The 12,389-nt window shown below is 41.3% G+C and overlaps 1 protein-coding gene across 6 annotated transcripts in view; it reads right to left on the reverse strand.

Moving 5' to 3' along the window:
* Window positions 1–8,541, reverse strand: part of LOC148022310 (uncharacterized) — a 255,924-nt gene extending 247,383 nt beyond the window's left edge. For 2 of the 6 annotated variants that reach the window (XM_087697950.1, XM_087697948.1), the window contains exons 1-2: window positions 7,834–8,539; window positions 2,854–2,938 (exon numbers count right to left, since the gene is read on the reverse strand). In XM_087697950.1, the coding sequence (XP_087554076.1) occupies window positions 2,854–2,938; window positions 7,834–8,373 (625 nt within the window). In that variant the 5' untranslated portion in view covers window positions 8,374–8,539. Of the gene's footprint in view, window positions 1–2,853; window positions 2,939–7,833 lie in introns of all 6 variants that reach the window. The other 4 variants (XM_087697947.1, XM_087697951.1, XM_087697952.1 and 1 more) reach the window with 4 other exon arrangements.
* Between the last annotated feature and the right edge of the window lie 3,848 nt (window positions 8,542–12,389).

Consider the following 12,389-nt stretch of genomic DNA (forward strand, 5'->3'; position numbering starts at 1 on the left):
CAGGAACACAAGCTTCACAGTAGGAGTGGCTCAATCTTCACATATAGGGACTGTCTACTTTTTGGGAGGTGTGAAAGCCTCAGATTCTGGATGCATCACTGCTGTCAAAAGCCGCAGAAAACCTAATCTCAAATTTAATTGTAGAAACAGCAGGATACTCATGGCTTTCACTGACTGGAGAGATGATTCTTTGGACATCATTAACACCTATGGATACTATGACTCAAGGATGAGGAAGAGTCTATGGCTTACTTCGGGCATCTGCGCACTTCAAGAGGCTTATTAGGTGCAGATTTTAACATGGTTAGAAGGGATTGGATGATTCATCAACAGCTTCCAGATTCCAAGTGAGGAGCAGCATGGGATGGGCCTCACTGCAATTACGGTTCATCAACATCAAAGACCATCTTCTACGTAATCAAGGTCCCCTCACCTTCAGCTCACTCAGTCACCCTGGATACTGCACAAGACTTCACAGCTGGTACTCAATTGGAGATGGAGAATGGCTTCTTCTTATTGTTTCAATCAAAACTGATTTTCATGGACCTGTTTTACTATCTTTGAACTCTTTTGAGATACAAAGATGCGAAGGAATCCACAAGCTGCTGGTGGCTAGTGCAAGGCACTTGAAACAAATGGAGTTCAAGTACATAATGGAAGGTGCCATCTGGTCATTAGAAGAAAATGCTGTAGGTGACTCTGACGATCTCTGGGATTAGTTCTCTGACATCAGTCAGCAATGCATTAGACTCCAAGGGATTTGGCTCTGCACTAAAGAAAGAGAAGAATTAAAATGGGCAGAGAATACTTTCAAAATGGTTGCTGAGAAGGCAAAAGGCAGACATCTTGAGACAAAAGGCATTCATCTTCTGCAGAGAGCAAAAGCTATAAGACAGGTTGCCCTAGGAAGAGAAATGGAAAAAATCTGTTTATTGATAAACGATTGATAAAACACCTACAGTGCATATCCCCTAACTTTATCAGAAGTCTAAAAAGAAAAAGGCTTACAGAAAGTCTCACTATCCTTCAAGCACAGGATAGAACTTGGGTTATGTATCAAGCAGAAGTTTTGACATCATGTAAAAGATACCTTAGCTCCTTTATGAAAACAAGGGGACTTGCTCTATCCCTCTTACTTGAACCAGTAAGGAAGGTCATAATCAAAGAAGAAAATGAGTTCCTACTGAAGGATTTTTCAGAAGGGAAACTCTCAGCAGCTCTTAAAAGTCTGGGTATCAGAAAATTTCCCAGCTTTGAAGGGATGACAACAGAACTGATGCAACATTTCTGGCCAAATCTGAAAATCTGGTTACCAATCTGACATATAAATATTGGACCAAAGGAGAGATCCCTGAACCTTGGTGTAAGAGTGTCATATGTCTTCTCCCTTAGAAAGCTCAATGAAAATAGCCAAGTCACTAGAGACGCATTTCTTTGATGAGTGCAGTCTACAAAATCTTCTCTAAAGCACTTGTTACGAGATTGGCCCAGTCCTGCAAAGACATATGAAATAAGTATCAATTGGTTTTATAAAAGGAAGACTTTTGTTGGACGATGTTGTGAATGTTATCATGGCATTGGAATGAGCAAACTCTAAGGGTAGAAAATATTCCTTCAGCTGTACATTGAGAAGGCTTTTGATAAAGTCAATTGGCTCTATATTAAAGTAGTGATGACTAAAATGGGCTTTGGCCAACCTTCCTTTCATGCTTGCAAGTCTGTCTCGCACAAATGTTTTCAGCTAATGGATCTCTTCTTGAACCCTTTCATATTCTAAGAGAACGTTGTCGGGATTTCCCTTTAAGCCCATTACTTTTTGCAATCGCTACTCATCCTCTGCTCTGATTATGATAAGCTAGCTGCTGAAATGAAGCTGAAAGGAGTCAAATATAGGGGAAAACAAGTGATTGGTCGAGGCTTCGCAGAAGCCCTGCTGATGATGCTGAATGCCCACAGGGACAACTTGGAGAAGCCAATTCAAGTACGAGAGCTGTATGAGCAAGAAGCAGGCTTTAAAATCACACATGAGAAATCCTCATTGATAAGTGTCTCAGAAGATCTCCTAAATCTGGGCTGGAAAGGGAAAGTGGTCAAGAAGGGACAAATCTATAGGTATTTGGGATTTCCATTAGAAACTGGAATCTCAGAATCAGCTAGATGCAAATGGGTCTTGGAGAAAAATGGGTCTTGGAGAATCGTAAGGAAAATTGGCTTGTACAGCTTGGCCTTTTCTGTCAAACTCAAAACTTTGAAACTGCTGTAAAGCTTTATCTTTCCCTTGATTAGTTGAAAACACTGGCATGAGGAAGAATTCGGATTTTTATGGTCAAATATTCCTCTGGGGCAAGCCAAAAGATGAGATTTTTGGCACCCATTGCTATGGAATGTTTGGACTAGTGGATTGGGGGATACACAGCTCCTGAATTTGGATTATGAAGCTAATGCGTTAAGGCCAAAATTACTGAAAAGATGCTTGGAACAAGAACTGCTTTGGGCCCAAATGCTGGTGGACATAGTGCATATTGAAAACAGGAAACTTTGCCATGCCTGGGGATTAGTTAACACTGACAATATAGGGGCTTGTAGGAGTGGGGGAGTCAATAATTATAAAAGAGACATGTAGCTTGTAGGAATAGGGGAATCATTAATTATAAAGAAGACATGTGGCTTGTAGGAGGAGGGAGTCACTCGTCATAAAAAAGACATGTAACCTTTCGTAACTTGACAAAATGCAGTTTTCCAAAACAGTTAAAGCTATTGGCTAACTTTATCCCTTCCTTTGTACATAAGCCTATTTATGAATATTAATACAAGATCATTTCGTGTCTAAAAAGTGCTTCATTCAGATTATACCTTCATCAAGTTGATCAAGCAAAGTGGCTTCTTTGTTTGCATCTCTTGTCCCAAGAAGCCTTGTTCCCTTGAAAGCAAGATGTTCCTGATTTTTAAAAAAAGAGTGGTTGATATCAACATTGTGAACTTACTTCTTACACAAAATCTCTGTTGATTCTATATACAACCAAAAGACAAAAAGTGAATGATTTAGATAAAAATAGCATAGCATTGATTAGCCATACAACTGTTGGCCTGCATACTAGGGTATATGTGTGCATGCAACTGCAAATCCACAAGCAAACAATTTACATTGGTGAAAAAACATGCTTATGTAAGATACTTGTCTCCTTAAGTTAACAACTCAAGAAAAGCAAGAGAATCCAAAGGGGAAAGGATCCACTTACTTCTATTTAGAGCAGTGGTTATGAAATACACAAGGGAAAATGGTTGACCTCTGTAAATCCCTACAGTAAACAGCAAGAAACAACTGCAATCTTCCACACAAACCTTCTACACTAATACCCCGCATTGTCCTGGACAGGTCTATTAGCCTGCATTTTGTCAATCTGTCATCTCCTGGTTGTGAGCTTTATTAGAGTCTAACAAAGACATAGGAGCTTTGACTGTTTTAGCCCATTCTGTTCGTGTGCATTTCTTTTTCAGTGAGTTCGGGGTGTGTTTTGTTAGCAGTCGTGTGTCTTGCACAATCATCTCCTGCCTGTGAGCCTCAATCTGAGTCAGATGGGGACATTAGGAGCTCTGACACTCAGTCTGTCATGTGTTTTGACAAAGGAGTCAGCTCTATTTAGAGCATGCATTTCTTTTTGAGTTGGTTTTAGGTGTGTTCACACTAGCTAGTTATTTCCCAACCCAATGCATTTCTTTTTCAGTGGCTCTCGACTGCGTTCACAATGGCTAGGATGGGAGCAACCACCATTTATGATGGCGATCAGCATTTTCTTGATTATTCTAATTCAGTGGCTCTCGACTGCGTTCACAATGGCTAGGATGGGAGCAACCAGCATTTATGATGGCAATCAGCATTTTCTTGATTATTCTGTTGATGATTTGCAGTCAGCCAGCATTTATGGCTCCTCCTAGATCAAGTCAGCCAGTTTTTGACATTTCTGGCTATTTATAGCCAAACCCCTCAGTTGGCTAACTATTCAACTTCACAGGTTTCAGCACACTCCAACATTCAAAGATTCTCCTCTGTCCTCTGGTGCTACCTTCCATCATCATTCCGATACGGTGCCCTCGCTAACACTTTGGGCTGGCTGCATGGACTAATCAGTTTTCTCTGTATTCAGCATTCTTTTGGAGTTCAGTGCAGGTATTCTTCTTCCATTCTCTTCTTTCTCTCTCTTTCCTTCCCTCTCTATGTTCATGTTCCTTTTCCATTGTGCACTCTCACATGTTATTATCGCCAAAGTGAGAACTCGGAGATTCTACGAAGAGAAGACCACACTTGGCTTCTGTTTGGGATCAGCTCAACTCTCAAGCTCAATCTTTTCTCTTCATAAGCCTCCAAGAATCAATGCTTATTCTTGTTCAACAAATCTTAACCACAAGGGAGGTACTCGATTAGGTTCGAAAGTAAGGTCGCTACATTCGTGTGTGGAAAAGTGCGCACGGCTATGTGAGAGGTAGCCATAGCTCTCAACTTGAAACACTTGAAGCAATAAGCAATCGGTGGGTCTTAGTGGTTTGCTTGCGAGGGCAATAACATTTTGGTTCCATTGTTGCTGGGACCTACGGATTCAAGCTTGAGTGCTTGTGTGCTCCAAATTGAGTGACAAAGTAAGAGCTCGTTTCCAAAACAACATTCGGTTTTAGGTAGGAAGCAAGAGAGTCAAAGGTTATTCGATCTCTTTTATGGATTAGTTTAGGTTTATGAAGCTTTTTGTGTATTGGTTAGAGTAGAAGTTATGTATTTTGATTAGATTTGATACATTAAGGTTTGGAAAATAAGGAAAAAGACAACTCCTTAGATAACCAGGAAACAAGGGAACAAGTTAAGAAAGAAAAGAGCTTTTTTATATTCAGGAAGGAAAACAAAGTGTGAGGGGAGAAAGAGAGAACACAAAAGGTGAAAAAGGGGAAAAGAGAGCTCATTTGCACTCAGTGAGATTGAGAGAGAGACAAGGAGTGACAAGTCTATAGATAATGACTCTCCTTCCATGAAGAACCTCATCAACAAGATGAGCTTGCATCCCTCAAGAGGACAATATCATCCAAAGATATGGCAATGATTCTCATTGCTCATCTCCCATCTCCAAAGTATGATGTCTTGTACACTAGTTTACTCACCTCCACAATTCAAGACACTATTCTTTGGGAGGAGCTTGCCCCACTTGTTGGAATAGGAAGCATGATTCAAGGACTGGAACTCATGGATCCATATCCATGAAAGCTTTCACTGTAGGTTTGGGAGGGGGCAACAAGAAGGACAAGCAGACCAACAAATAGGTTAAGCAATTAAAGTCATTTTCAAACTCTAATATCGGTTCAGAGAGGAAGCAAAAAGGATCTCCCAAACGTCCACACTATGGGAAGACCTCACATCCCAAGGAGAAGTGTTGAAAGGGATACCCTTACCCTTAGAGAGAGAAGGATGTAGCTACATCACCAAAGCCTCCCTCTCCCTCTACCCCTAACTATTATTATGAGTCCATGATCCTTCACATCCATGAAATGGAAGAGCCTTCTTCCTCAATTGTCTCATCTTCAAAGAGGCCTTGGCTCATTGACAATAGTGCTTCGAGTCATATGACTCAAGGATATTGGCTCCACAGTCTTTGTCCATCAAAGGATACTATTACTATAGGTGACATTTTATCGATGCATGTTTGTGGTGTTGGTACTTTGCCTCTATTGCCTAAGCATCCATCAAGCTCCCTCTCGGAAGTCCTACATGTTTCAAACTTGGGCTTCCATCTCCTCTCACAATATAGCCTTACTAAACTCTGTACCCAGATTGTCTTCATTGAGCAAGCTGTCTTTGTTAAGGATTCTTCTACAAGAGCCATTCTTACAATAGATTGGCAAGAGGGCGCTATACAAGGTCCATTCCCCTTTCATTGTGCAAGGCCCTCTAAAGCAACTTTTCATTGCCACATCCGTTCCCATTTGTCCACCATCTATTCCATAGGTTCTATACCATCCCCCACCGTCTCTTGTGGTGGTTCCCTTGTATCCCCCCATTCCTTTCAAAGGGGATGATATTGGTGATGCAGTTGTGGATTTCCTAGCTCTTTGTATTTCAAAGAGGGATTCCTAGGATTGTGAGAAGATTCTTCAGAGCTTCCTTCCTCAATGGACTCTCGCACTCCTACTTCCTCCGGATCCATTCCATCTTCTTTAGCATTTAACCCCATCCAGGATCTAAGAGGAGGTGTTAGCAAACATTTGTGTCATGCACATTTATCTCTTGCCTGTGAACCACAGTTTGAGTCAAATGAGGACATAAGGAGCTCCAACATTTTATATGTCTACTCTTGTGACACCCTTGCATTACAGCTTTAGATTGTTTACGTGTGTGTTCACACTAGCTTGTTATTTTAGGCTATGCATTATAGTTTTTAGGCTTTCCAATGCTTGTGTTCGCACTATGGAGTTGGTGATCTTCTTTTTGGCTATTTTATGCTGGTGACCAGCACAAAATGCTGGTTGGCCAGATTTAGTGCATACTCTTACAGCTGGTCTAGTTAGGTTTGGGGCTGCTTATCTATTTAAATCAGTCTTCACACACTTGGCTAGTCATTCTCTCTTTCAGCCTTTGCAGGTCCAACACACTCCATCATCTGGTGGATACTCTCCATCATTTGGTGCATTCTTCATCATCATCTTGATCCGGTGCTCTCATTAACACATTCAAGGGCCTAGTCCAACATCGTCTTTAGCATTGTATGCAGTCCAAATGTCATCATCAATATTCAGGTTTTGCATTCTTGAAGAACTTTGTGGGTCTAGCCTTTTGGTCAAATAAAGTAGTTAAGTCAGTAGCAACTCGAGGCACCCTATTTTGTCTCCCAAGGGCTGCAAAGATCGCCCTTGGTTACAAAGTCAGAGGGGCAACGGCCTCTTTGGCGAGGGGGTTCAAGGGTAGTGCCCCTAACCTGACAATAAAGGAAATATTTCATGGACAACTAGCAAAAGTTTATAATATGGTAGGTTGGTCAAGTCGACATGACCACTTTTACGGGCTATAAAAAGGAGTACTACTCAAAATCATGATCATCTATCTTTCACGCGGTTAAATTTCTTCCGGCTAGCATTAAGCTCTATGTAGCAATCTATTTGCAATGAAATTAATCTTCATCATTCTCTAATTTGTTGTGTACTCTCTATTCCTTAGATTCTATACATTAGATTCTATACACTACGCTATCTAATTTCTATAGTACCCTCCTGCTATCCTTACCAACAAAGCCCCCTACTTGCTTCCTGATGTGCCATCTCTTCTTCCTGCCACAACCTCCCACCATGCCACCCTACTTACTACTTCATCCAGCCTCTCCCCTCTACTAGCACCTTGCCACTGTGCTGATTCCTGCCTCACCCAACCTCCCACCTCTCTTCCCTGCTGCCACTGCCCTATTTTTGTCTGCCGCAGCCTCCTAACCCCTGAGCTCCGATCATGCCTGCCTACCACATCACCAGCCTGTCCCTAATCCTGGCAAGTCATTATTGAGCAATCGGAATCACATGTAGATTGTTGTTTGCAAGTCATCAGGAGAGCTTCCCCAAGACTAATTGAGCCATCGGAATCACATGTGGTGAATGATGTTGGTGATAAAGAGTTCTGGACTGATGTTTCATCATAGGTCTTGCAAAGGTGAGTCACTGCTTGAAATAGTCCAACTCGAGTTGTATGTGACCATCGTAGCATTTATTAATATGGAGCACTTTTACGGTAGAAGCGAAGGATTAAATCCGGTTGCTCTAAGTATCTGAGGGTTAGAAAATACACAGAACACATTAAGGGAAGCAAATTACCAGAAGGTGAGCCACGCCGGTGCATCCATCAGCTTCCAAAGCAGCTCCGACATTGGCAAAGGTGTGACAAGCCACAACAGGAGCATTATGGCGCTCAAGGACAATCCATCTCATCCCATTATCCAATGAGAAAGCCGAAATCCTGCTCTCCAATCCGGCCACTGCACTGTTCGTGGCCATTCGCATCTCCCTCTCCTGGCCTGTCTGAACAAGGGCTCTAGACATGTGCTTTGTCCCATTGGAGGATGGAATGAATCTTGTGCTGTTGCAATCAATGAGAGCTGCAGCAAGGGTTGCAGTAACCAGGCCTCTTCTGCCACTACTAGGGGTGCTTTGTACGCCTTCTTCTTTGTCTTCTTCTTCTTCTTGATGTTCTCCCTGTTGTTGCCTTTGTTCTTGCGCGTTGGCGTGAGGCTGGAGATTGGGATGCGATGCTCTAGTGGCTGAAACTCTGCTGTGAAATGGAGGGTGCGAGGGGTAAGGACATGCCAGCTGATGATGAACAGAATTGGAGGTCGGGGAAAGGAAGATGCTCCCCATGATTAGTACATGCTGTGTTTGCAAGCCACGTAAAATAGGTGATCAAAGAATTTGTGCATGCGGAGAGTGTCGAGTTGCCTATATTTATGATTTGGGTTGGTGGGACGAGGTGAAAGCTTCGTGAAGGCCTTGCTTATCAACATTCATGGGTGTGACTTCTTAGGGAACGCACACTAAGGCTGTTTACACACTACCATTGCCCGCTTAATCTGCACCCAGTTGGTGGGCATAAGAAAAGTTGACTTGGGCAGTCACTTGTCCGTCACCTGCTTACACACTAGGCGACAAATACTTTTTATGGTCAATAAAGGTTTGTCCATCTTCCGTCCGCAATTGTTTACACATTGGCCACCGTTTGTGCACCAGACACTTCTTGAATCACATGTGAATGAAGGGACGCTATGGATGTTGATCATTATTAACATTATATTTATTATTTGAATACCTGATTAAACACAATCATTGATGCTAGATTTTAAAAAAACAACTAATGATCAATCTCCAATTCTTGATCAATGATTAGAATGATTATCAATCTCCAATCCCTAATCAATGATTAGAATGATCAATCAGCTCCATGATTAGATCTTGGATTAGAATGATTAGAATGAACAATCTCCAATCCGTGATCAATGATTAGAACGATGAAACTCCAATCCCCAATCAATCTCCAATCAGAGCCAACCAATTCATGCAAGGGGGAGACCAATCTCCAACCAGATCAAACACCCTTCGTGTGTCATTAGTCTGATCATGGAATCCTCAAATGAGTCCATGCATGAGGGAGACCATTGTTCGAGGGAAGGAGAAGGAGCTCCGAAGCAAGGGAAGGGGAAGGAGCTCATGCAGGGGGGAAGAGCTCATCGAACCAGAAATATATCTCATCCACCACTCATCCATCACAAATGGCCCTCATCCACCACAAATAGCAACCATGCTTAAAGTTAAGACAAAGCTTTTAACAAAGTCATTATATTGATCAGAGAAATTGATAACCCATGCTCGTGCAACAGTTGACTATACACATGGGAGAGAGAGAGAGAGCACACCTTGCAGTCGAAACACAGCAGATACCTTGGCCTTGATGACTGTGATGATGGGGCTTTCACAGATACTAGGCAAGAAATGGGAACAATTCATCAACAAGCGGGAGCAGGAGATCGATCTACCTACATATGAAGATAGGGGAACACGGTTAGTGCAACGGGAAAACCCACTCAAGGCCCGTTGCTTGCGAATGTCGATTGGATACACATGATGGTGCATGTAGCAGGGCGAGGGAGCTCCCCACCCTGTTCAAGCCTGAAATAAGGCAGGGAAGGCATTAAATGTTCCCTAAGGCAGGCCTGTTTGGCCACAAGGAGTGTGTAAAGGGCTAGCTGCCCTTTTTTGGTATCCAGGAGTGAGATTGGCCCGCGTCACACACACTCGGCATCAAGGACTTGGTGTGTAATGGGCCTAATATAGAGTCAGAGTCCCCCAAACCAAAATAATAGACTACAGGGAAACAGTCATTGTAAAGGTGCCTTGGCGAAGTGGTTGTGCTGATGTATAATTCCCCCAACTAAACTAGTGGCTAAATACTACTCTATGTCTCAAAATAATGATAAGTCAATGCGAACTTACGACCACATGATTTATTGCAAGATTGTCCATGCGATTGAAAACGACACCTTTGAGAGTCTCTCCCACAGTAGTCATTATCGCTCTTAGTAATATTGTCTCTAACTATCAAAGCATGAAAGCTATGGGAAGTAGTCAACCTCTTCATTCAATAGTGCACCCTCTACATATTGCAATTTTAGCTCATCAACAAGTATATTTGCATACATGGCAATAGGAAGATGTTCCATGACGACTTAAGAAATGCAACCGACAAGAATAAGGGGAAAAGATTATCCTTAAATTCGATCCCCTGCGAAGACAAATTGTTAAAAATAGGATGAAACTCATTCGAGTGGATGGACATGAAACTCCCCTCTCTCATATAAAGATCCATGAGTTGCTTCACCTAATACATTTGAGAGACAGGGCTCTACTTGTCATAGACATTAAGAATCTTATCCTTTAACTCCCAACGGTTTGCCCTTTAGAGACAACATTATAGAAAACTTGCTTAAAGAGTGCGAAAATAATTGTAGATTTACTGATGACAAGCGTGAGAAAAAGGGAAAGAGCAAAGTGTAGAAAAAGAATGATAATAGCAACATTGCCCCTAGCAAGTCTAGCATTAAGATTGAAGATATTAATATCATACATACTGATTTTAATGATAATTACATACTTATTGTTTCTTCTCTTGATGTTTCATAGTTGACTGATGTCTCAACCACCTATGCTTAATGTTGGTTGATTGATTAAGGGGCTTTATTTCATGTTGCCTCTCATCGTATCACACCATAACAAGATCTATCAAATTGGATAATGATTTGGCATTGGATATTGTTGGTATTGGACATGTTCAGTTTTAGTTTACTTTAAACATTATGTTTACTTTTGCATGATGTACCCTATGTTTCGACTTTGACTAAAAGTCTACTTTCTAATAGATAGTTAGATATGGAGGTTATATTGTATCCTTTGGAGATTTCTCATGGAAGATTACTTGTATGAATCTTGTCTTGGCACGAGGTGCCAAGTCTGGCAATCTTTATCCCATATAAGATTGACCATGTTTTGATAATGATTGCAATATCACACGTATCGTTATGGCATCATCACCTTAGGCATATGTCATTAAAGGGAATGAAAATGCTTACCCATTTGTAGTATCTTTCGCCCCTTGACTATAAATGTTTTGATTTTTGTGATTATTGTCTTTATGGTAGTGAGACATGTAGTTCATATAAGAAGTCTAGTATTACATGCATGGGTGAGCCTCTAGCTCTTGTTCATTCTCATATTTGTGGACCTATGCCCTACAAGTCCTTAGTAGGTGGCATGAAGTGTTTCATTACTTTCATTTTTTATTATTGCTCACATAAGGTTTGGTCATACCCCATCAAGTAGAAATCAAAAGTATTTGCTATATTTCAGCACTGGCTTACTTTTATTGAGAACCAATTTGGGTATAGGTTAAGATGCCTACAATCTAACAATGGAGGAGAGTATATATCTAAAGCATAGTTTTGTGATAAGATGGATATTAAGCATCAATTGATCGCCTTATACACTCCACTCCAGAGTGGTATGGTTGAGCACATAAACATGACGATTCAAGAGCAAATATATAGTATGCTTAGCCACGCAGGCTTACCATACCAATTCTGGTCTAAGGTAATTACTATTGCCCTACATTTGATTAATTGATCCCCATGCACTACTCTTGACTATATGGTTGTAGAGAAGTTATGGTTTGAAAAACCTCCATTATATGTTCATTTACATATCTTTGGTTGTGAGTCATTTTGCCATGTTCCCAAGAACAAGTGCAATAAGTTGAATCCTAAGTCTGTGAAATGCATCTTTCTCAGTTATGGGGATGTAGGTGAGATGGACTATTGCCTATAAGATTAGTAGGCTCAGAAAGTCATCCTAGCTATGATGTTGTTTTTCATGAGGAGAAAATGCATAAGCAACCTGAGCAGGTTGTTGAGGTACGTAGGGTGATATTTTAGGAGAAGTCTCATGTTATTGTATAGCTAGCTAGACAACCTATATCAGCTAATGCTTCGGTGGCCATGACTATGATATTAAACAGGATGTACAAGCCCCACAGCTTTTTTTGAGGTGGTTTACTAGAGATAGACATCAATTTGATTGATTTGCAACCTCCATGGATTATGTTATGGTGATAGATGCTGGTGAGCCTATTACCTATAGGATGAGGCCATGCACAGATGTGATAGTCATTGTTGGAAGAGGGACATGTAGCTAGAGTCTGACTCACAATAGAGATATCATACATGGGATATAATTCCTTTGCCAAGTGGAAAGTATACTTTGCCATGAAAGTGGGTGTACAAGTTGAAAAGTATCCCTAGACACCCCAAGGTAGCCTACAAGGTGAGATTTGT

Source organism: Lygodium microphyllum, chromosome 17 (assembly GCF_053477565.2).
Source record: "Lygodium microphyllum isolate KBCC chromosome 17, Lygodium_microphyllum_v1.1.10, whole genome shotgun sequence".
Taxonomy (NCBI): domain Eukaryota; kingdom Viridiplantae; phylum Streptophyta; class Polypodiopsida; order Schizaeales; family Lygodiaceae; genus Lygodium; species Lygodium microphyllum.